Source organism: Sceloporus occidentalis, unplaced genomic scaffold (genome assembly GCF_023333645.1).
Source record: "Sceloporus occidentalis isolate IW3139 unplaced genomic scaffold, rSceOcc1.0.p SCAF_2, whole genome shotgun sequence".
Classification (NCBI taxonomy): domain Eukaryota; kingdom Metazoa; phylum Chordata; class Lepidosauria; order Squamata; family Phrynosomatidae; genus Sceloporus; species Sceloporus occidentalis.
In genome coordinates, this window is record NW_028316982.1 from 250619614 (window position 1) to 250645008 (window position 25395).

The 25395-nt window shown below is 41.2% G+C and overlaps 1 protein-coding gene across 3 annotated transcripts in view; it reads left to right on the forward strand.

Moving 5' to 3' along the window:
* ALKBH8 (alkB homolog 8, tRNA methyltransferase) overlaps positions 1 to 25395 on the forward strand; it is a 90811-nt gene that overhangs the window by 12257 nt on the left and 53159 nt on the right. For 2 of the 3 annotated variants that reach the window (XM_089508236.1, XM_089508238.1), the window contains 3 exons: positions 2343 to 2438; positions 4087 to 4191; positions 5324 to 5394. In XM_089508236.1, coding sequence (XP_089364362.1) covers positions 2343 to 2438; positions 4087 to 4191; positions 5324 to 5394 — 272 coding nt within the window. The remainder of the gene's footprint in view (positions 1 to 2342; positions 2439 to 4086; positions 4192 to 5323; positions 5395 to 25395) is intronic. The other variant, XM_089508237.1, reaches the window with a different exon arrangement.

Sequence of the window (25395 nt, forward strand, 5' to 3'; positions counted from 1 at the left end):
AAAAAGTAGCAGACATCAGGAGTATAGCCATCACTTAGGCGAGTTACAGACCGCCGAAAAGCGGTGGTCTGCATCCACCCCTTTCTCAGCCGGATCAGGGCCTCAGTGGCTAGAGCAGCAGCCGCTGAGGCCCTGATCTGCCGCTTTCCAGGCTGCAGGGAAGTGGCAAAAGGCCCTTTCCCCGCAGCCTGGAAAGGGGTGTCCTTGGGGCTTCAAGCCCCAAGGACACCCTGCGGTGGCGGGGAGGAGGAGAAAGGGGCCGCTTGGCCCATTTCTCCTCTGTGTCACTGGGCGCAGCCGTCTGAAGGCTGTGCCCAGCGACGCAAATGGCAAAAGGAGCTCCGTTTCGGAGTTCCTTTTGTGGCTGGGGAAGGGGTGCACTATGCGCCCTGGCACGGCGTGATGATGTCATGTCCGCGCTGCCCCGTATAGAGGCGGCGCAGTCGTGACGTCGTAATGGCGGCAGCCGTGTGGAACGGCCGCCGCCATTTTGTGTGTGCTCCGCGCGTGCTAGGGTTGGGGGCGTCCGGAAAGGATGCCCCTTTCTAACCCTAGCACGTGCAGAGCGCACACTTTTAGGCCCATTTGTAACGGGGCCATGTTTGTGTGAGCCTCAGAGTCCAGTTTCTCACTCTTCTTGTGGTGGAAAGTGTTTAAAGTTAGGGTTGCCAGAATGGAAACTGGAGATAATGCCTGTACCTTTAATGGCTATGTAGAAGAGGGAATTTCACTAGGTGTTACTTGCCTTGCAACCAGGTAAAAAACAACACTTGCTGAAATTCCCTCTCCTAAACCATTGTCATCTCTGCTTTTCATTCTGGCAACCCTGCAGTACATTTCATGGGCTACATATGGCTTCACAGAGGTAAAATATTTTATGCAGCCACATGCCCAGTTGCTTTCTAGAGGGCATGAAAACTATGTTCACCATGTCTTTGGCTCTCTCTGGGCCATTTTAGGTCCAGGAGAGTCCTTTTCTTGGAACAGTATGTGAGAGCCAGCGTGGTGTAATGTTCTGATCGCTGGACTATGACTTTGGAGACCAGGGTTTGATCACCCGCTTGGACATGGAGACCCACTGGTGACCTTGGCCAGTCTACACACTCTCAACTCCAGAAAACCCTGAGAGATTAGGGTTCCGTCACTTAAAGGATCACTTTGGGGCCCTGTGACACTACATAGTCTTAGCGCTACAATTCCACTTCAACTGCCTGCCGCAGAGCTTTAGGGCCTCATTAAACCACAAGCTTTGAAAATTCCATAAGATGCATCTATGGTAGTTACAGTGGAATCATAGTGCTATAATTCTGTAGTGTGAAAGGTCCTGTAGAGGAGAAGGGAGAGAATTTTACTCCAAGCATGCTGCATTAAGCCTGCAGAATTCCCTAGATTTACAGCTTCAACAAAGTGTAGCTTACTAATGAGAGCCAGGATGGTGTAGTGGTTTGAGCATTGGATTAGGACACTGGGAGACTAGGGTTCAAATCCAGGCTTGGACATGGAAATCCACTGGGTGACCTGGGGCAAGGTACACTCTCTCATCCTCAGAGGATGGCAGTGGCAAACCTCCTCTGAAGAAACCTGCCAAGAAAACCCCATGATAAGTTTGCTTTAAGTTCACCATAAATCGGAAATGACTTCAAGGCACACAACAACAACAACAATAATAGTGGTGGTGGTGATGGCGGCAGCAGCAGCAGCAGCAACAGCTTACTAATAATGGTTAATGTATACTAAAATATATCCATACTGCTAATATATTATTAGTAATGCTAGTAATATATTGATACATATATTATAATTATTGTTAATTGTCATCAAATCCACTTTGACTTATGGTGACCCTATATATGAGAGACCTCCATGCCACCTTATTATCAACAGTCCTGCTCAGTTCTTGAAGGTTGAGAGTCATAATTGAGTCTATCCACCTATTCTTTTTCAACTACCTTCTAGCAGGCATTATTGTCTTTTCTAGAAAGTCATGTCTTCTCATGATATATCCAAAATGTGACAGTCTCAGAGTAGTTATCTTGGCTTCTAGGAACAGTTCAAGCTTAATTTGCTCTTTGTTGCTGTGTCCCTTTGAGTCATTTCTGATTTATAGGGACCCTAAGGCAAACATATCACATGATTTTCTTGGCAAGATTATTGGCTTCCTCTGAGGTTGAGAGTGTATGATTTCTCCAAGGCAGAGGTAAGATTCAAGCCAGGGCCTTATTGATATGGAGCTTAGAATCTTAACCATTACACTGCACCAGCCTACAATATACACTGAGTTTATTTCTTCATAAATCTTTGAAAAAACATTGTTCTGTTCCCGCTTCCTTTCGATTTTACAGCTCAGAAGTCTTTAAAACACAGGAGGGTAAAACATTTTGGATATGAATTTCGATATGATAACAACAATGTTGATCGAGATAGTCCATTACCTGGAGGTGAGTATTCAAAATGTCCTTTGTGTCATTTGTAATATCTGCACCAGTTTGGTAACAGGCTGTAGTCCTTTGCATGCTTATTCAGGAGTCCCATTGAAATCAGTGGAACTTTTTTTTTGGCCTAACTATGAAAATGCAGTTATACAATATGGCCTCATTGACTGTAAGAGTGCAAGGTTTAAAAAAAACAATGAAAAATAATATACCTCTAAAATAAATAAATAAAAATATTGACTCAGTACTGAATCCCATCGATTTCAAGGGAATTTAATTCCATGTAAGTAGGAGGTATAGGAGTGCAGACAAGCTGTGGTCAAGGGTCTGACACAACTCTTTTTGAAGAGAGATTACAAGATTTGATCTTTTTTATTTTAGAAAAAAAAGAAAGTTAAATGTGGGACATGATACAACTGTATAAAATTGTACATGATATGAGAAAAGTGGATAGGGAAAAGTTTTACTTTCTCTTTTAATCCCAGAATTTGGGATCATCCAATGACGCCAATTGATAGGAGTTTCAGGATTGTTAAAATGAAGTATTTCTGCACACAATTTATTGTTAAATTATGGAACTGACTACCATAAGTTATAGTGACAGCCACCAAAGTAGATGGCTTTAAAAGGTGCTTAGTGGAGGATAGTGGTATCAATGGTTTCTAGTCACAGAACTTCTGATATTAGAAATGCTGTCATCTCTGTATGCCGGTTCCTGGGAGCCATGAACAAGAGGGTCCTACTGCACTCATGTCCCATTTGTTGGCTTCGAGAAACCAGCAAAGGTTATAGTAGATGGAAAACAGGATGCTGGACTAGTTGGGACTGTCTCTCTGTGTTTTTAAGTATCCTTTATATATAAATGAAATTTGCACTCATGTTCCCAAGTTACGTGAAAAAGACAACTGGAAAAGTTAAATGAACATTCTGATATGCTGGCTTCTACAGTATAGAAGTCTGTGAAGTGCAATGTGTTTAATTATATGAGAGAAATATGCAAAATTGTGAAAAGTTGTTAGTATGCTTGAGATATGGAAACATACTTATTTATAATTTATATATAGGAGATTGCTATAAAATAAGTTGTCTAGTTAGCCATCATGCAATTTTAATTTATTTAAAAATTCTTTATTTATTCAGTATATATCAGGATTTTCCTTCAGGAAGCTCATGGTGGCATATTTTTCTTTCTCACTTCCTACATTTTAATTTTCAACACACCCTTTTGGCATCAGTTAGTCCAATGAGAGAATGTCAAGTCCAAGATGACCCAGTGAACTTCATGGCTGAGTTGGGAGTTTAGTTTAGGTTTACTTTGTCCTACTCCAACACTATAACCACTGTACCACACTGGTGAAAAACATGTATATAAAGGTGAATGATACTTGTCTAAATCCAACTGCTGTTTCTGTTCAGAGTAGGCTCAGTGAATCAATTGCTGAATGATAAGCAAGCATTTATGTAAATCCCATTGACTCAATAGGTCTACTCTAGTTGGATTTAGGTTGTGCTCTGTAATGGTTATTGTTTGTGGTATATTAATTAATATTAAGATATTGATGTTCAATTTCTGTTTTCCAAATTTCACCACAACACACTGGGAGGGGGAGAGAGTACTAGAAAAATGTCTCACATTTTTTGCTTGAAATGCCAGGTCTCCCAGATATCTGTAACACGCTTCTTGCGAAATGCCTGAAGATGGGATACATTAAAGAGATTCCTGATCAATTGACTGTAAATCAGTATGAACCTGGACAGGGTATGTACCTGTGTCTGATCGAGAACCTTAACATGACCGATCCAGGATGTGAAGTCAGCCTAAAAAAAGAGTCTTGATTAAGTAGAGGTGTAATAGGATTTAGGGAAGTGACAGTTACTTACCTGTATTCAGTAAGCCCATGTCTCTAGCAGATATCCATCCATCTGACTCTGAAAACTGCAGTCTTACATCTTGTTAGGAGAACAGGAAACTGCCTTATAACCACTTAGACCATGGAATCCATCTTGATGAGTATTGTTTACACTGACAGGAAATGGTTTGCAGAACCTAATATCTTTTCTAGCCCTTACTGGAGATGCAAAGTATTCTGTGTATAAAATATGTGTTCTGTTACTGAGTTACAGTTTTTTCTTCCTTACCCTCTGTAAGGTTTAGTCCAGGGGTGGAAACATGTGACCCTCCAGGTGTTGTTGGACTGCATCTCTCATCAGCCCCAGCTATCATACCCAATGGTGAGGAATGTTGGGAGCTGAAGCAACATCTGGAGGACTGCATATTTACGTATTTCATTTCTCCCAGGAAGGGCCCCAAGGCGGCTCACAAATAAAAACATTTAAACATTTTACAATAATTAAAAAAAAACCAATTAGAACCAACTAACTAAAAACTGTATAAGATTCGATAAACATATAAAAGTTAAAAACATAACTGTATGCTCCCCATCTCTTATGTAGTCAGTAGTGAAGAGGGAGAGGAAACATGCATTATTAGACATTATGGAGAAATAGGAAGGACTGTTTTTGGGGTGAAAAAGGATGCCCACTGTAAGATATAAATCACATCTGAAACCAAGGGTGTAGAAAATGTAAGTATCCAGATGCTGCTGGGCTGCAGCTCCCATTAGTCATGTCCAACAGTAGGGGATTATGAGAGTTACAGTCCAGCTGGATGGCTGTGCATTTCCCATCCTAACCCTTGTAAGTTTTGTTCAGATGTTAGCAGTTTCTCACAACTTGGTTTTTGAATAAAGTTTTGGCTTGAAGAGCTGAAGGGAATGGCAGGAGTATCTATGTCTGTGAATATACAAGCATAGAACTGATTGTGAACTGAAGTTTGAAAACACATTTCATTTGCTGTTCTTTACTTAAGCATCTTTTTCTTTATGTTACAGGAATCCCACCTCACATTGATACACATTCTGCTTTTGAGGATGAAATAATCTCTCTAAGTCTAGGAGCTGGGGTAATGTTTATTTTTCCCTTGCTAATTTTATTTGCCACTTTTTCTTCCTCATTTGTTTAGAGTCCAGATAAACTGTGGGGTCTCAAGGAAACTTGGATGCACATTATTCCTGCAGCTGGTAACTGCAAGGCCTAATGATGGAAGGACATCTTAGTCGAAATGTTAGGCTAGCTAAAGGCTTTTAACTTGATGTTTACATTTCTCTCTTTTTGGAAGCAGAAGCACTTACTAAAAGTACTCAAGAAGGGCTGTTGAGTCAAGGCAAGGATAGTTAAGAAGATGAGGGAGCCAACATTGAGAAGATATTTAGGGCAGCAGGAGGGGATAGGTCAAAGAAGAAATGATTAACAGACGTTGATGAGAGGCACATAGCTTATGCTGTGGGATTCTAGGAATGTAGTGCTTTTGCTGGTTCATAGGAACACCTGATCTTTGGGGGTTCTGGGGGGCCTTTTCATATTTGCATGTGGGGGTGGATTCACATAAATAAATAAATTTCCCCAAAATTCACCGAAAATAAAAAATGGGGCACTTTTGGGACTGATGGGAACTTCACAGGCCAAAAAAAGTGGGGTTCATGAACCACACTTTGCCCACTCCTGCCCTATAAGTTAATGCTTAACTGGGCTAAACCTGTTCGTAGTACACTAGTTTATTTCCTGGTTACTTTGAGATGGTGAACTAGGCCTTCTCCTGGTGCTTCAGAACAGCAGAATCTGTATGTGATGCTGTTTGAGCACTCTGATCATTTATAATTTCAAAAATTCACTGACAGCTCAGAAAATAAAAAAACAGCACAGGTCTTAAAGTAAGTTTATAAAAGGAGGAAGAAAGCCTTTGCCTTTTCTTTGCCCTGGAGCCATCCCAGTCCCACCTGTTGCATTTTTAATTCAATCTGAGAATTTCTAAAAAGTAACTCTATTACCAGTTGAATTTCTGCAGGGAGCTATGCTTACGAAGGCTTTATAAATAATAAAGCAGTTGTTTTATTCAGTTGCTTTCTTTTTAAAATGTACTGGCATTGAAGTTTTCCCCCCCGCTCCCTGCTTCTCCATGGGTCCTGGGCTAGAAATCTTGTTATCTAAAAGTGCTTTTCTTATATTCTATCACTAACTGTTACGAAGGTTGACACTGGTTATTCGGAGAGAAGGGTAGAGATGGACAGGAGGCCTGTGCCTTTCTTTTTAAAGCTGAGATCCTTTGACCCTGTGGGCTAAATCTGGGTTGTGGGTATACCCTCTCTAATCCTGTTCACTCTACTGAATAATCTCATTTTTTTAAATATTGGAGGTAAAAGTGCTTAAAATAATAGAATCATAGAGTTGGAAGAGACTTCAAGGGCCATCCAGTCCCCAGCACAACCACCTGCCATGCAGGAATTCGCAGTCAAAGCACCCCCAACAGATGGCCATCCAGCCTTTGTTTAAAAACCTCCAAAGAAGGAGGCTCCTGCTTGGAGGAGTGTTGAATCTTGCCACATAGGCCTGTTCCGCACAGGCGTAAAGTACGTCACCAGGACGTACTAGGGTTAGGAAAGGGCGTCCTTTACGCACGCCCCTAACCCTAGTACATCCTGGGGATGTACAAAATGGCGGCACCCATTCTTCATGGGCACCGCCATTTTGACGTTGCGGACGCCTAGCGTCTGCATGTCCCGTGACAGAAGTGACGTCGTGAGTGCGCCATTGGCCACTTGCGGTGCCACTTGCGGGGCGCAAAAAGAAGCTGCTTTTTGTCGCATCTGGGAACCGCGCGGTTTGACCGCTGTGGTTCCCGGACACAGCAACCGGCGCCGGCGGCAGAGTGCCCGTTTTGGGCGCTCTGTAACGCACCATTGTGTCCTGACTGAGAAAGGCTTGTGATGGGTGAAGCCAGCACTGAATTTTGTGGCTTCAGTACAGGAGTGGGCAACTTTGACAGGTTTGAGATGTAATATAAAGTAGGGGTGGCCGAAGCACACACAGGGTGGGTCATATATGCCCGCCCCATATTTATTTTCTCTCCCACTCTGAAAAAGATAAAAAATGGCCTAACGTCATGCTTCTTGGGCTGTGATTGGATCTGTCAAGCCACACCCCACCCACCCAATTCTGGTCTGGATTCTTGGTTTGCTTCTTCTCAACATGGAGGAAAGCCAAGAAGTGAATCCTGCCTATCTCCATTCACTCACTGGAGATAGCAGGGATTACTTTCAGTATAGTATAGGAATGAGGCTTAGAAGAAGGTATAGGACGGTGGTTCCCAACCATGTATGTGCCCCACCACTAAGAAATGTTTGAGTAATGTTCACACCCCCTATAAAAATAATACCACATTTGAAGATGAAGATGTCTAATTTCTAATTTTTGAACCACAAATTGAACCACATACAATATGGTCGGTGAACAAATTGAACTTTATTTTTTTTACTCAGTGAATAAAAAGCTTTGAACTCAGAGAATAGAATTCAATTCTAAATTGAGCAATTAGATTCTAATTTATTTAGAAAAAATAGAGTGATGACTTGTGACTCATCACTCAAGTTCACTCAAGATGGTGCTGGGCAGATTCTGGAATACCAGAAGCCTACCAGGTTCCTTCTGGATGTAGTAGAACGGGTGAGCCCTGAACCAGCCAAGGAAGATACATACTCACAACTCAGTACAATGGGCCCTTTATATCTGCTGGGGTTTAGTTCCAGAACCCACAGTGAATATCAATATCCATGGGTTCTCAAGTCCCATTAAATACAATGGAGTAGTAAATGGTGTCCCTTACATAAAATGGCAAAACTGAGTTTTGCTATGTGGAATTTATTTGTTGCTGTTGTTAACTGCCCTTGAGTCGATCTCGACTCATGGTGACCCTATAGATGAGACATCTCCACGACCCCCTGCCATCCACTGTTCTGCTCAATTCCTGAAACCCCATACCTATCACTGCCTTAATAGAGTCCATCCATCTAGCATGTGGCCTTCCTTGAGTGCTGACTGTATTTTCAAGTCATGGATGCTTATCCATGAATAAAGAATCATTGATTGGTGGGTGCCTCCCAAGAGAAGCATGGATGCACCAGATGCTTGTCATTTACAAGACGGACCTCTTTATTGATATAACTTGGATGTAGCAAAGTTATAACTTTAGATCAGTATGAGCTCATTGGGATCAGTTACACATGAGCGAAAATAAGTTTATTGACAATTAAATGGATAGAAGTAGCATTCTGATCAGCAAAAAGAGTACAGATCTGCAATTGACAAATGTTGCATTCTAAAACACTGAGGGTCTGTAAAACTAGCTTCTGGGAATTTGGCCAACTAGGAGGTTTTTGCAACATTAGATAAAGCAGATTATTTCTCACAACTATCTGTTGTCTAACACACTGCTATTATCTCAAAATTCTGGGAAAGAGGGAGCTAGGGTGCAGTTTGCTTTCAATATGGTATTACAGTGGCTTTGTGGATTCTGGTTAGTTCTGGGGATCTACACTGCAAGCTGAAAGTAATAGGCTTGCTCATGCTAGATCTCAATTCAGATTCCAAATTACCTGTCCAGGGTCCTGAATTTTTACCATAGACCAACATGAGGAATCACAACTCTTTTTGAAGTTGGTTCCTCCCTTCACCCGTCAGTAGCTCTTAACATGAGGAAGGGATGTGTTCCTGTTTAACTACTTATAAATTCCACTTAGATTTTGTCATGTGTTTGGTAGTTAAATCAAAATAAATGTGACGACTCTTCAGATGAGGCCAACACTTTTATTCATTACTTAGTGTACCTGTGAGATATAACTCACATCAAAAAATGTTCTTGAACTCCTATTCAGTCAATTTATTTTCTGCAATTTTGTAATGGAATACAATTTCCCTATTTACTTATGGGCCGTCTCCTGAATTGTTAGTTAGCACATGGATAGCCTTTGCATCTGGCCATGTATTTATTCCTGATTGTTTTGTAATGTGTTTTGTGTATTGGTGTCCTAATTGTAAATAACTAGCATAGACTATTAGGGTGATGGTGAAAAATTTGGCAAATTAAAAAAGCTATGTAAATGATTTTATATTTTACTGTTGTCAACCGCCCGAATTGGTTTCCCATAGGGCGGTATACAAATTATTATTATTATTATTATTATTATTATTATTAGCCAATGCAGATGAGCAACCAGTATTTATCTGCTCTCCCCTTTCTCTCAGTTTTGCTGTTCATGCATGCTCAGTAAGGGAGCATGCTGTTTACCCTGTCTGTTATAGGCAGGCACACAAGACTACAATAGGATTGGCTAGAATAGAATTTGGCTTTTTTTTCTGTTCAAGTTTTGTTTATTCCATTTTCATGGTAGATACACACTGCAACCTAGCACTCAAAGTCTGTGTTTCTCTAATCCACCTTCACCATTCTCCCAGTGTGAATGCTACTTAAAAATTTCCAGCTAGGCAGAGAGCAAGGAGAAAGAGTGCAAGGACTGTGTGGATATAAAAAGCCTTGGAGATAAGGGCTTCATTTTCAGAAGTTTTTAAACAAAGACATGTCTATATTCAGCTGATCCCTAGTTAGCTTCCTGGTTACATCATTTAGTAGTGCCTTTGAGACATTCACATCCTTTTCTAATGCTGTCAGTTGTCAACCACAGCCAGATCTGTAGAAATCTTCCTAGCTCATTCTCTAAAAATATGTGCCCATCTTGGAAAAGGTATTTTTCCTCAGATGCCTTCTCCATTTTGCATGTTATTTCTTGTTCTTAAAAATAATCTTGACTCATGTATCTGCATTTATAATGTAGAAAATTACATTATAGAAGCTGGAAAACCAAAGCAAAGAACTCTTCCTAAAAGATCAACATTCCAGGCCACAGGCTGTGGGGCTACCTAGTGCTTATTACACAGCTTGGCTCTGGAAACCTGATGCATTTGTGGTTGCAAAGTCTGCTGCAAGTCCAGGACTTGTCAGTGGTCAGGTTAGCCCTCACCCCACCCCAGTTCACAGGGAATCAAAATTGAATGGTCCATATCTCAGATTTGTCGCAGCAGGTCCAGCAGCCAGTCAAGGATATCTGTAAATTGCTCCAACAGAGCTGAGAACCGATCTGAGTTTTACGTTGACCTTCTTGAGCCTGTTTAGCTTCACCTCCATACTACCAAAGGTGTAATCTCTTAAAGGGAGCCAAACCTATTTTACCAGCCTCAGAGTGGAATGGAGCTGAGGCAGATTATAGTGCTTTTAGTCAGAGTCCTTTTCTGAGTTCAGACTTTCCTATTCCAGCTGGCACTTGTGAACTGATAGTATTATATAATGGGTTTTCTGTTTTAGTGCTGTACTGTTTTTAAACTATACTTAAAGGAACATTTTATATGGTTTTAATTCTACAAGGAGATTAATATTATTTTAATCTTAGCTTTTCATATGTTTTTAACTGTATGTGATTTTGCTTGTATCCCTTTTTATATTGGGAGAAAGGCAGGATGTAAATAGGTAAATAGTTAGATTTCTTAGGGGAGTGTTGGCTCTTGTGGGCTCTTGGAGAGCTGGGTCCAGGGGGCCTTATGAGGTTATCTTGGCATGTAGACCTCTTCCTGAATTGTATCACCTCATTAGATCAGGGATTTGGGATCCTGGTTCCTAATGTGTATGTAATGCCCTCAGATTTTATTTTAACAGCCCTACTTGACTTGTCTGCAATTCAGGTTTTCAGTATGACCTTCAGCCATGAAAGCAAATGAACACTTCAGAAGTTTATTGCTGTTGTTTCATTATTGAGGCTGACAAGTGTTATTATTCTCTTGTCACAGATAGAAAAGTAAAGAGTGGCTAAACACCTCTCAAGAACCTTGTAGGAAGGTAGATTATTATAGCAAGGATTGTCTAGATCAGAGGTACTTAACCTGTGGTCTGCAGATACCCCCCCCCCCCCACACACACACACACACCGCCGAGAATCACAGTGTCTTCAGAAGGGATCTGCAAAGGCTGTAGTGAAGCAGCCACTTGACAAGAGCCAAAGCAAAGGCTGGCTGGCTGAGCAGAAATGCTTCAACACCCCCTTTTTTCTTTTTGCCTTCTTCATCAGGAAGGGAGGATATGAGATGGTAGAAGGAAGGAGTGAGAGAGAGAAAGAAAAAAAGAAAAGAAAAGAGCAGGCACACCAGCAAGCAAGAAGGCCAAGGGGTCTGAAAACCTGCCTTGGCACTGCTGTCAACTGATACTAACTTATTCAAAGTTAACTCAGGCATTTACTAAACTTATGCAGCTCTCTGGCACAATCTGCCATGTCTACAGTGAATAAGAAAGGGATGCCATCTTGTCTTTTAATTCAGGTGGCAAACTATCTTTGGCCAGCCTTTCTCAAACCATGGTTTTTGACTCTTCCAAGAGAGTAATGGGCCCCTTTAAGAATATGAAGAAACCTATGTACCTTTTATCCAGAAAAAAATGCACCTGTCCAGAGATTTCAAAATAATAGGAACAAGATGGAAGAAAACAACCCATTTCCCCCTTATACCTGGTTTTTGGATCTCCTGAAAGCCTGTCCGTGGCATGTGTCCATGTCCCATAGGTTAAGAACTCTGTGTTTAACAAAACAGGTGGGGCAAGGGAATGGAAATCCATTTTGGATTCTTCTTGAAAAGAGACAGTGTTGCGAGCCCAAAGAGTCTTTCAGGGAAGCTTGTCTGCTGTTACTGATCTTCTGATTGTGGAACCTTTTGCAGTCAGTGGTTGTGAGAAGTATGAGTTGGAGAACCACCAGTTTAAATGAAGAACATGTAGACCATATATCAGAAATGTATGAGAAACCAGTTTTATGAAGTGATTGAAGTATCCAGTCACAGAACACAGGTCTCTCTTATTTACAAATGGAACTGCCTTAAAAAATAACTACTGTATATAAATAAATGTTATTGTTTGGTCACTAGTACTGCCTTGGATCCTTTGGAAGGAGAGAAGTGGGACATAAATAAAAAAAAATAAACAGTGGCAATGGATGATGCAGTTTAGATCACAGTATGGTATTTTTTCCCTTTCTGCATACGAGAGACTTGTGACCTCCTCGTCCCCATATTTTCGTTTTAGAGGTACTATGCTATGGCGGTTAAAATGGAATGTAGTACTATAACTGTGTAGAGTTATTGGGCACACCCTGGATTAAACTCTTGCTGATTTGCAAAAAACAAACAAACAAAAACAGCTAGGATATCTTTTCCCCAGTTTGTGTAGCAGCAACGAAATGACACCCTCTCTCATTAAAGTGTTGAAATGAAAATGTCTTGGGGTAAGCAGGTGTGGATTTGGTGTGGGAAGGCTCTCTGTGGTTTTGACACTGAAATATCTGGGCTCATAATTATTTAATTCTAAATGTATGCCTTTTGCACCAGAGCAGATTTCATTATTCAGATGTCCATGTGTTGCATGAACATGCATGCTGTTCCCTGCTGGTCCATAATCTCAGTACTTGGAAAATGCCAAGCGTAAAACAGGCCTGGAAAACAGTGGCTTCTTAAACTGATTGGCTAGGTATTGCTGTTATATTCACAGCCTCCATATGGTGTCTCTAGAGATGTATAAACTGCCTGCCAGCCTTGTTGGAAGAACAATGGCTTTAACTCAACTCCAGCTTGTGCAAAGAATTCAGAAAGAACAAGAGTTGCCTTGCAAGTGAAAAGGGAGATTATGTAACTTGCTAAGAGCCCCATAATCATGTGTGATATAGATCCAAGCTAGCTGAAAAAGATGTGCCATTGTGTGCATTTCTTTGTGTGTATGCAATTCTTTAACAGATGTATGGGTCTTGCCTTTATTTACAGACAGGGCATCTTTGATTTTGACAGGCAGCAAATAGGATGTTTGATAAAAAGTCTACCTTTTCCCACCCACTAAATGTAATGGATGGAGGAGCTTCACTTGGTACATTTTTGTCTGTTGTGAGCCTCTTAACACAAGAGTCTTGCAAGAAAAATAAAAAAAGGAAATGGCAACTGTGTAAGACTAGGGCTTGATGTACAGAAAACCCTTTTAAATCTGTATTCTTTCAGTGGGCCTTAAGTTATACAATTTTATCTATATTGTACTCATTGTATCTGTTTCTTCCTATGAGGAGTCTTAGGCAATTCCATATACTTTGTGCCCGCAAACTCTCAGATTTGTGAAGAACAAAGCAATTCTATACTTCGATCTGTGCACAGGAAGTAGAATTGATAATGCTAGCTTTTGCACTTTATGATTGGGATGTTTTTTGCCTTTCAACCCAGGCTTTGCAGAGTCTACCCCCCCAAACTACCTAAATGGATTAGATGTTTTCTTAAGATGCATCCACACTACAGAAATAAACCAGTTTGACACCGCTTTAACTGTCATGGCTCAGTGCTGTAGAATTCTAGGAATCATTTGTTGTGGCACCAGAGCTCTCTGACAGGCTAAATGTCTCACATAGTTCTCCATGTATGTTTTAAATGGTGATGCTGAGGACTAAACTTGAAACTTCTTGTGTGCAAAAGCCCCTTTCCATTGGATTGCTTAGGACAGATAGGAGCATCATGTAATCCTTCAGATGTTGTTGAATGGCATATCCCAGAAGCCCAAACTAGCATAGTGTTGGGGAAACACTTTGCCTTTCTTCTTTGGGTTCAAGAATGAAGGCACTAATGAAATAAAATCAGCAGCTTATTTAATGACATTCTGGTCGAGATTTCTAGCATTCTATAAAATAAAATAAAATCTTTATTTATATCCCGATTCTCTGTCCAAGGACAATCGATACCAAAGTGAAAATATACCTTATTATTTATAGCAGTTTTGGAAAATCTAGCTAGCAGCAACATACAACAACCATATAACAAATCACGGAAGTATATCTGATATATTTTAGCTAATCATTAAAGGTATAATGGAAAATGATCGAGCAAGTGTCAAGTGAAAACTATTCATGTTCAATCTGCCCCTTGCATTTCATACTGTTATTGTTATTAACAGAAAGGACCAATGAGTCAGTGGTAGGGTCAAAATTTTCTGGAAATGTGTAATCTGCTTTTCTTTGAGATTCCTAAGAGCTTCTAATTTTTTCCTTCTTGAGGATAATTTTTATTAAGCATGACTGTATCTTACTTAGGCTTTAAAGTCAACCTCTAATAGGATTGCCAGAGTGAAAGCTGGAAAGGGCCCCTGTATCTTTAATGGTTGTGTACAAGAAAGAATTTCAGCATGTTTTGCATGTCACACAACCAGATCAACACAGGAAAGGGCCTTATGAGTGGTTGCCCCTACATTTTGGAAATCCTTCCCTAGGGAGGCTAGATTGCTTCCCTAAGGAGGGAGTTGCTGTTGTTTCACCCAATGGACTTTCAGAATTGAAGGCTTTTAACAAAGGGCTGTAAATGCTGTATTGTTTTAAATTGTATTGTTTAACTTTTAAAATCTTTATAGAATATACATTTTAATATGGTTAATAGTTTAATTTGGTTTTAATATTGACTTTTTGTATGTTTTGGAATGTAATTTTTTAAATGTGTAAGCAGTCTTGAGTCCCAGTTAGACTGATATAAATAATGATGATGATGATGATAATAATAATACCACCACCTGCTGTAACACTATATTCTACACAACATTCTAAGGTTACAGGAACCATCTCTAGTTTTCATTCTGGCAGTCATAATCTCTGACCTTTCTTCATCAATATTAACTGATGGTGAAACTGGAAGTAACAGTCCTTCACCATCTGGAGAGCCACTTGATTATCACCTCTAGCTTGGGATCATTGGAAGTTATGTCAGGTGAAGCTATTTATCCTTCTAGTCTAAAGTTGTTTACTCTGGCTGGCAGTGCCTCTATAAGATCTCAGGAAAGGTCTTTCCAACCATCTCCAATTGATCCATTTAACTCAGGGATGAACCACATGTCTCTAAGTGTTGGTGGACTGCCACTTCTGTGAGCCCTAGTTAGCATAGCCAGTGCTGAAGGATGATGGGAACTCTGGTTGAACAGTATCAGGAAGATCATAGGCTGCTTATGTCAGAATTAACTGAACATGAAACCTGCCCATATTTATGGTTGTGTAATTGTCTACCTGCCTATCTATGCCCCAACCAGTCTGTTTCTGAATGATTTGTGGCAGCAGGTATCAGTGGGTAGTGAATGTGGATTTTAGCAGAATGAGAACACATTTTAACTTAGGGGCTCAACAGATGGGGAGAAAGGGGCGGCGAGACACCACCCCTTTCTGCCCCTGACGGAGGCTGCTGCAACCAAATGGTGTGGACTCTGGGAGCCCTTAAAAGACCTCGCTCCTGGTGGGTTCATTTTAGGGTGTACTCAGGGCACCATTGGAGCCCTTGTGCGCACCGATAACGTACATATGGCGCGGCACCATTTGGATACTGCGCCACGTGTACGTCATCATGGCATCCCCTGTGTGGATGGGGGCAAGCCATGATGGCGCCCGGACAGTGCGCTAGGGCTCGGGAATGTGAGGACGCTCCGCTCTCCCAAGCCCTAAAATCAGCCCCAGGTGGGTGCATAATGCCAGTCTGTATCAGGCCTCAGTTAGGGGACACCTTTATTATCTCTCCTGCAAAAAAATAAGAATCAGAAAACTATTGTATCAAGAACTGGCATTTGTCCTAGTTTATTTCTTTTGTCTCTGGTTATTAAGATTCCCATCATTCTGTAAAAGACTCATATTGCAAATCTCATATCATGCTGGTGCTTCCTCTGGATCAAGTTTTTATAATTTTGTTTTTCAAAATCTTCCTAGTGCTACTGAAAAGCTAAGGCTCCATCTTTTGTGAAATGTTTTGAACTGGGGATCTATGTTGTCAACCAGGGGAGAGCAGCTTTTGTTTATTTCTATTTTATTTTGTTTTTTAATGAGAATCCTAAAACCCATCAGCGAGAGTACAATGTAGACTAGTAGCTAGGGGCTGGTAGACCCAGATTTAAAATAAAGAGGCAACCCTATATTTTACAGGGGAAGAACCTTAAGGCTTATAGATGAGCAAATTAGCATAAGGCCAGCCATAGCAGAAAGATGTTTTGATGTTATTTGTAATTTTACTTGCTATTGTTGGAATTATTAGAAACCAGGAGCTCTTGCCAATCTCCTGCAAATCATCCAAAGATCTGTAGACTAGCCTGTTTTTTCCTGCCATCCATATTGCTTCAGGTCATCTTCCTCCCATATAGACTTACTCCTGCCTCCTCTCTCCTGTGTTGAGGGCTGCTTTTAAGCAAGGTTCTCTCTTAAATGAAAGTTATAACTGTGTGCACCCGCTGAGAAAGATGACATAGGGAAGGATCTCTGTAACAGAAGACTCAGCAGTTTGCTGTCAGATCTAACTGTGCAAGCAGATACTACCAACCACGCAGAGCACTTCATGTGGAATTGCCTTAACAAAGATCACCTTCATATTGTTTTTCTAATAATGGTCTTGCACCACCACCTGCTTTACCCCTGACGGTAAAGCTGATTAGTTTTAAAATAGATTTTTGAAAATATGTGTTTCCCCTCATTATCCTGTTGTCCTACTGATTGGTTGTTTTGCATTTTGGCACATCTTGTTACATAGCAAGCCTTACAATGTTTCACTGTATTTTGGTACCCTCATCTTTAAATATCCTGAAGGAACCAGATCCCATCTAATCTTGGAAGTTAAGTAGAGTCAGGCCTAGATACTATTTGGATAAGGAACTGCCAAGAAGTACCAGATGTCGGCTATATTTTAGAGGAAGGCATTGGCAAATCACTTCTGAGTAAGAAAACCCTGTGAAATTTATGGGGTCACCATAAGACAATAAGTGTCTTGAAGGTACATATATACACCCTATTTCTAAAGGGGCTGACAACCTGCAGAACCCATCTTTCCCAGGATGTTATCAAAAGCATAAGATAAGTATGAAAACAAAAAAGCAGAATAAGGACTCTGGTTTCTATTTTCCTAAGAATTCTAGCTTTCATGTTTTCTTTTTAAAAGGCAACATCTTACTTCTATGATTGCAAATACAGAAAATCTATGAGCAGTTTAGTGAAATTATCTCAGAAATCAAGGGAGTTCTAGAATAAGAATTCCAGTGGTTGAGGCTTCTTTCTAACATCAAGATTGTCCCTACCACTAACTGGGGTTTCTATCAACCACTAGGTTGTTAAGAAGAGACTGCCCTGTGTGTCCTCTCTCCTTGACCTAGAGAAATCTAAATTTATCCTGTGTAATTGATTTTGAAAGCAAGGGCCAAAGTAGTATCTGCTGTTTTGGAGGCTTAGATATATAGTACATTTCAACCAAGAAATATTTGTATAGCTTTCTTCAGGGACTATTACAAGAGGGAGGACAGTAATTAGAAACAAAGGCATAGATAAAGATATTCAAAAAACCCTGTGTGTGCATATATGCCTAATATTAACTGGCATGTAAATGCAGTCATTAAGAAATATTACAGCACACACTATACCCTTACAAAGCACGTGGAACTTAGCCTGCAGGGATTTCAAGAAAAGGTTGCTTCCAAAGCTTGTGACTGGTAACTGAAAATTTTCAGAGCAGGAGGCAAAGCATACTTCTACAGATAATCCCCCCCCCCCCCCCATACAATATGTATCAAAGTCATCCTAATCACAACCTGGCGACAGAAAGAAAATTCAAGGAGCATATGAAAAACTGAACTTGGAAGTAGAGGGGTAAATTCTATTTAGACCATAGGCAGAGCTCAACCTTTCAATATCCCGTCCATTTTTTTTTGTGCCGTTGTCTTATCATTTGGGGAAATATCCTTATACAGCAGTTTGTCTGTTTTTAGATATAAAACTGGAAACAGTAGTATGGGACTAAATGGCTAAGGTTGGACTTAGTACAAGAGGCCTCTCCACACTACACAATTACAGCAGTATGATTCCACTATAACTGTTTGGTTCCATCCTATGGAATCCTGGAGTTTGTAGTTTAGGGGAGGATATTTAGAATTTCTAACCCAAGATCTCTAGCACCTCTCCTAATTCCAGGTTTCCATCAGATGCAGCCTTGACAGTTCAAATGGTATCAGAGTATTAACACTGTGTAATGTGAAGGGGTCCCGTGACAGCTCTCAAACATCAAAATAAGGAGATGGATTTTATTGACAAAGAGATGGGAGGAAGTAGAGAGATATTTACAAACAAAACCCTCCTTTTAGAAATACACTGCGAGAGCCAGAAAATACAGTAATAATGCATAGATAGCGTAGCCAGAACGGTGTCGTGGTTTGAGTGTTGGACTACAACTCTGGAGACTCATGTTCGATTTCCAGCTTGGCCATAAAATCCACTAGGTGACCTTGGTCAAGTTGCATGCTCTCAGTATCAGGAGAAGGCAATGGGCAAACTTCCTCTGAACAAATATTGCCAAGAAATTCCCATCATAGAAATTGCTATAAGTTGGAAATGACATGAAGGTGCACAACAACAACAAGCCTAGCTATACATAGCAGTACTAAGGCAGGATCTTCAGGGGAAAGGAATATGCACCCACTCACCTCTACACAGGATATGATAGGATTTTGTATATTTTAGTGCAAATGGTTAACTACAGTTACACAGCATGAATGAGGGCGGATTGAGTAGTGATGTAGCAGCAGGAAACATGTACAGAGTTGTTTCTTTTTAACTCTCCTTTGTCCTGAAGGACATGATGGGTCATTTAACCAATTAAGAGGCCAAAGGAACCAAACTTTGTAGCAAAAGGCTTACATTTTTGCTCCTAGCTGCTAAAATGCTTTCACATGGGAAGACTTGAAATGACTTATAGGTCTCTTGTAGACACATAGGTATTGATAGACTGTAAGGTTTAAAAAACTATTTCAGATAAGCTGAACAGACACTAAGCTGCATCAAGCTGCTGAGGAGCCATTCAGATGCTCAGATGTACTCTTTTGTGACACTGTGATTAGGAGAATGTCATTCTTGGGGCAATTTGATTTGAAGCACTCGGATGGTGCCTGACTGGGTAATGGAGCCAATGGGAGACCGCAGAACCGTTTGTGATATGCTGCAGAAATAGAGCAATTTGACACCATTTTAACTGTCATGGCTTGATCCTGTGGAATCCTGGAATCTGTAGTTTGGTGAAGTATTCAACTTGGTCTGTCAGAGAGCTCTGGTGCCTCACCCTCCAATTCCAGGATTCTGTAAGATAGCACCATGGCTGTTAAAGTGGAGCCACACTGCTTTATTTCTGCAGTGTGGATTCATCCCATTTCATCCTTCAATATTCTCAGTAGTTTATACTACTATACAAAGTATGAAAAAGTGCAACATAACTTCTGTATAATAGGAAAAGGAATGCAGAGGCGGGTTACACACCGCCATTAAAGTACGCGTGGAGCGCGTACTAGGGTTAGGGAGGTGCGGTGCTTCCGCACCTCCCTAACCCTAATATGCGCTCTGCATGTAAAAAATGACGGCGGCCGTTCCAGACAGCCGCCGCCATTTTTACGTAGCGGACGCTGTGCTTCCTCACGTGTTGCGGCGGCTATGACGCTGCGAGTGCGCCAGTGGCGTTTCACGGCGTCATAGCCGCACCGCAAGAAGGAGCTCCATTTTGGAGCTCCTTTTTTGCTCCGCGAGGGAGTTGCACGGTTTGCAAGCAGCGGTTCCCTTGCGCAGCAAAGAGCAGCGCCGGGAGACCGCCGCAAAGCGGTGGTTTGTAACCCACCAGAGTTAGCTTTTATTTGCAGAAATCAAATGTTCTTGTTCCAAAAGTAAGCTGTGAGATTTAATTATTTCTCCTCCTTCTTGAGCCCCATTAAAGTGATAGATGTTTTATGGACTGTATGCTATCTTCATGAAATAACTATGCTATCTTCATGAAATAACTATTGTCTATCTTGTAATGACTTTAGTTTTCCATTTTCCACAAGACAACAATTATTGCTCACTATATGGCTAAGCTGTCTGTATCTCCTCAAATTAGTGTAAGGACTTGTAAACTTAATAAATATATATTTTAAAATTACATAACCAGAGTATATAGTTACTCTCTCCTCCCATTGCTGAGGCACCTTTTAGGACAATACTGTTAGGGTGTATTGCAAAACATCACAACAGAGTCATGGAGTCAACAAAAATAGAGCTTTACTCAGCAGAGTATAAGGCAAAAAGGACAGAGCAAAAATTAAGCAATGTGGCTAGATACAAATATGTACAATGCAAAGAATAAATCATCATAGCATAACACCTTGCATACTAGCAGTACTAAAACTCCATAACAAGGAGAGAAAACTTACTTCCCAGAGACATGAAAAGCAACAGGCTCCTGGACCACCATAGAGAACAGTAGGCTCTCAAAACACCAAGGAGATTCCTAAAGCAGTTATACTCTGCTAATTGGCTATCACAACCACCTGACCTAATCGGCTGATTTCATGACTGATTACCAGTGCATCATGGACTTCACCTGCCACTTTGCTACACTTTCATCCAGTCACAACTTAATCAAAACTGGCATACCCTGACAAATACTACTGTAAGGATATCAAATCCAATATAGTAGCCTTCCTCTCAAAAAAATTCAATCTGTTAATATAGCAGCCTAATTTTTTTTTCACAGTGACTGAACCATTGTTACTGATAAAGTGGAGAAACATTTGTCTTGTCTTGCACATTGTGTGTGCAGTGATGCCTGTAGGTATGTTCACACTTTTGTGACTTCACTCGCTCCCTCTGTCTGAAAATGCCAGGTGGCAGACTTGGAGGCACAGCCGACAATTTGTGTGGGCATTGATTTGATTTTCTAGGGATTCTCTATGTGTTTGCCTCTTAAAAATTTTCTATGTGCGTGTGCCCCTCTTCCCTCCTGTACTAGGTAGTAGCCAAATGTTTATGACAAGCTTCGTGTGATTTCAACAATAATTTCTTAGCCTTCATTCACTTTTGTTTTCAACTATTTCAACTATCCCACCATTAGTTATAGCATGTTTCTGAATTGCTCAAAAGTAGGGAATATGCCATCACATGTGTTCATCTTAATAAGTTGGGTCTTTACATTTCCGGCTTTGACTTTTGTGGATTTGATTATCTGCAGTTTTGATTAATATGTTCCCTTTAGGAATCTCTAGGTCCTCCAACCCTACTCTGCCAGAAGTTGACCATAGAGTTGTGCCAGAGAACCTAGAAGTTCCTAGAGAAAACACTTCTCTAGACATTTGTAGGTCCTTCAGCATGACTGTATGATCAGCCTCTGGCAGATCTTGACCACAGAGTTGCACTGGAGGATCTGGAGATTCCTAGAGAGATGGTCTCCCAGGTGAAAAAAATTTTTAATTTGAGGTTTTTCCACATTCACAGGGGTCCTTCACACCTAACCCCAGCGAATGTGGAGTGACCACTGTAGTCAGGTCATCTTCTCCCATTTAAGTGCCTTCCTGATCTTTTGGAAGAATTCCTGGCTGTTGTCCAAGAATTCCTAACCATTGTTTCTCCTGGCTGGGTTGACGGAACCTCAAAACACTTGAAGAGCATGAGATTGGAGAAGACTGGCATAACTTCATGTTAAATGACATCTACTATATATAATGTTCCTAGTGCTAAGAACAAGGCCCATCAGACACACAGACACACAAGAGATGCTCTCTCTTCTCAAAGATGCTCGGATTAGGATAATTCTATGCACCTCATCTTCTTTTCGCCGGTCAATCTTTTGCTGCTGATTACAAGGGCTCCAGGTTCTGTTTAATGGAGACCTATTGTGAGGTAGGAAAATGTGGCTGTTGGTTTCTAGGCAACCATGGTGGTTTCTATAGTAGAAGTGAATATTAGAATTTTCCTAGCAACCTCATATGAATTCTCCTTCCCTTCATCCTAGGTGTCTGTCTGACAGAGAGATATTTTAGGACGCTATTTTATCCCTGAAGAAATGAAATGATTGGCAGCTTATAAAGTTATCTGTCAGTGGCTTTGCTTCCATAACTGAGCAGTTGAACCTTTTGCTATTCCTCTTCTCTTGCCCTTTGTTTAATTTTTGTTGACACTTCAAACCCATTTTAGCCTTAGCCTTTTCTCAATGCTGTATTCTTAGTTTAAATAATAAAGGGTTCTGATATCTGATAGACAATTATGTCAGCATTATTGTTTCTTCTTTCTTTCAATAACTCTAACAATTCAACTAAATCGGCGTCCTACTTATACATTTTGTGATCTGCTGCTGTAAGTGCATTGGTTTTTTTTTAAAAGAAGGTTAGGGATAATTTCTGTAAGAGCTTTGTCCAATTTTTTAAAAAAACTTTCCCAGCTATTTTGGGAAGATCGATACACGTAGCATGAAATGAACCTACTGACACTTACGAGAAATTACCAGCAACCAAGCTTGAACTGTAGAGTATTACAAAGTAGCTTTTGCATTTTGGTAATACCTCTCTGTTCAGGGGTTCAATAAAGAAGGCTTAATTTCATCTGGCTGGTGACGTCATTCTCCTTTTGTTGTAAGGGTCTATTTTAAGGCTGTGGCAAATTTCATTGCAAAATTTTCTGCTCACAGATGTAACTGTGGTAGGTAAAACCAGAAGGAGGCACAATTGGTCTTCTGTGAAGTGAAACAAGCTTAAATTGACAATTTCTACAATTTAGTGATATTGTCTCTTTAGGAGATAAAATTGACTTGGATAATATCTCAACGCAGAAACTATAGTTGTGGAGTTTTATATGTCTATTACTGGGCCATAATACAGTTTTATATACAACAGCATCCTTTAAGTCCAGAAAGAAGATTTAGAATGATATGCCTATTGACTGTACAACTAGCAAGCCACCAGTTGTGTACATGTGAATTCCTTAAAATAAACCAGCCTCCTTTCCTGTTTTTTGTTTTTATGATAGAACAGATTAACAAAGCTAATATTTTAATGTAATTTTAAATGTAAAATCTTTTAAAATTGATGTGTGTATTTTTGATAATCATTTCTGGGGGCAGGATGGAATACTATAATTACAAGCTAGCCTGAAGGAAGACGCTCCTCCCTCCTTAACTGTCATCTTCTGGCCTGAGAGGGAGTGATCAGGCAGACCCAGCTCCACCAGGGCTAGCCTGAAGAAAGAGGCTCCTCCCTCCTTAACTGTCATCTTTCGGCCTGAGAGGGAGTGATCAGGCAGACCCAGCTCCACAAGGGATAGCCTGAAGAAAGAGGCTCCTCCCTCCTTAACTGTCATCTTTCGGCCTGAGAGGGAGTGATCAGGCAGACCCAGCTCCATCAGGGCTCGCCTGAAGGAAGAGGCTCCTCCCTCCTTAACTGTCATCTTCGGGCCTGAGAGGGAGTGATCAGGGAGACCCAGCTCCACCAGGGCTAGCCTGAAGGAAGAGGCTCCTCCCTCCTTAACTGTCATCTTCTGGCCTAAGAGGGAGTGATCAGGGAGACCCAGCTCTACCAGGGCTAGCCTGAAGGAAGAGGCTCCTCCCTCCTTAACTGTCATCTTCCGGCCTGAGAGGGAGTGATCAGGCAGACCCAGCTCCACCAGGGCTAGCCTGAAGGAAGAGGCTCCTCCCTCCTTAACTGTCATCTTCCGACCTGAGAGGGAGTGATCAGATAGCCCCAGCTCCACCGGGGATAGCCTGAAGGAAGAGGCTCCTCCCTCCTTAACTGTCATCTTCCGGCCTCCTATTCCCCTCCAGCTATGCTCTGACTGGAGAGGGGGAGAGGCTTGAGTACCCTAATGATGTTGTGAGCTATGCTGGCGGTATAATAGCCACCGGTAGGGCCTCCCATGCCAGACAGGTCACAACCGAAGAGTCTGACCAAGAGTGCCAAAGGGCAGGATGGGCTCTCTAGCCTTATGGCAACCATCCTAGGAGAAGGAAAACTAATCCCAAACCCGAGCAGATGGTGCTTATCTAACCCTGTAAGGTCAACCATAAGAGAAGGAAACTCTAATCAAACCTACAACCCAAAGGCCTCCCTGCCACTGTCCATGCTTGTCAAGGCCTCAGCAGTTGAACCTCTGGTTTAAAGGGTGAGGCCAGTTCTGTGCATGCTGCGCTCCACCAGAAAAATCCATTGCACAGGCTCGAAGGATACATCCAACGTCATCAATGCACTTGTAGAAAGCACGGATGAGTCCTTCCTGAATTTTCATTTGCGAAGTAAAGTCAAGAAGAAAGTCTGCATCATTTTAAGTCTATGAGTTTTTGATGCCTTGGGATCTAGATAACCTCTTTGAGCCTAAGTTAAGTCCTTGAGAAGTGAAAGGCCTAGAGGGGTCAGTCTTTGGCTTGGGTAGCCTAGCACTCCTCTCCTTTTCTCTGTATTCTCTTATTGTCAGTGTTGTAGCCTGTTGGGGTATGCATCTCAGGCTCATTCAGGCTCTAGAAATATCTTTATGAGGCACATGATATGATTGTTTCTAGCTTTAGTTCTGAGTATGGCTGCTGTGTTAATCTCAAAGATGCTACAAGCTCACTTTGCAAACTTATTTTCCAGACTAACAGTTTTCCCTCTGCTGATTTGACGAGTCTGGAAGGCAGCAAGGTCCCTCCTTGTCCAAGGACAAATTTCTGTTCTGGATAGGGTCCTAACAATACCGTCCCAAGACATCTGAGGCAAAATGGCAAGATGGCACCACACTCCTCATTCCACATACAAAATGGCAGTTAGATCTCACATCAACAGAGGTGATAATCTGTCCTAAACACAGTCCAAGCAACCAGCTAAAGGCTGATTGCTATGCAGCTGATAGAGAACAAGCAAGCAAAGTCACAGAGCAGCTTACAGTTCAGCACTTAGTTTTCTCAGTAAAATGAAAGCCTTAAGTCCAAAACAAAGTTGATTCATAAGGTTTCAGTCTGGCAATAGAGTTCATCAATATCCAAGTCAGGTAAACAGTACCCAGAGTCAACAAACACAGTCCAGGTCAAGCACAGAGCTCAGGGACACAATGGGGAGCCAGGTAGATCAGATAATCTCTGACAACTCCTGAAGGGCAGGGCTGAGAATTTGTAGATCAGCAGCTCAAAGCAGCAGCTGCTTAATTAATTACTGCATCCTATAAATCCTCTGAGACCTCCTCAAGCCCTCCTTTTG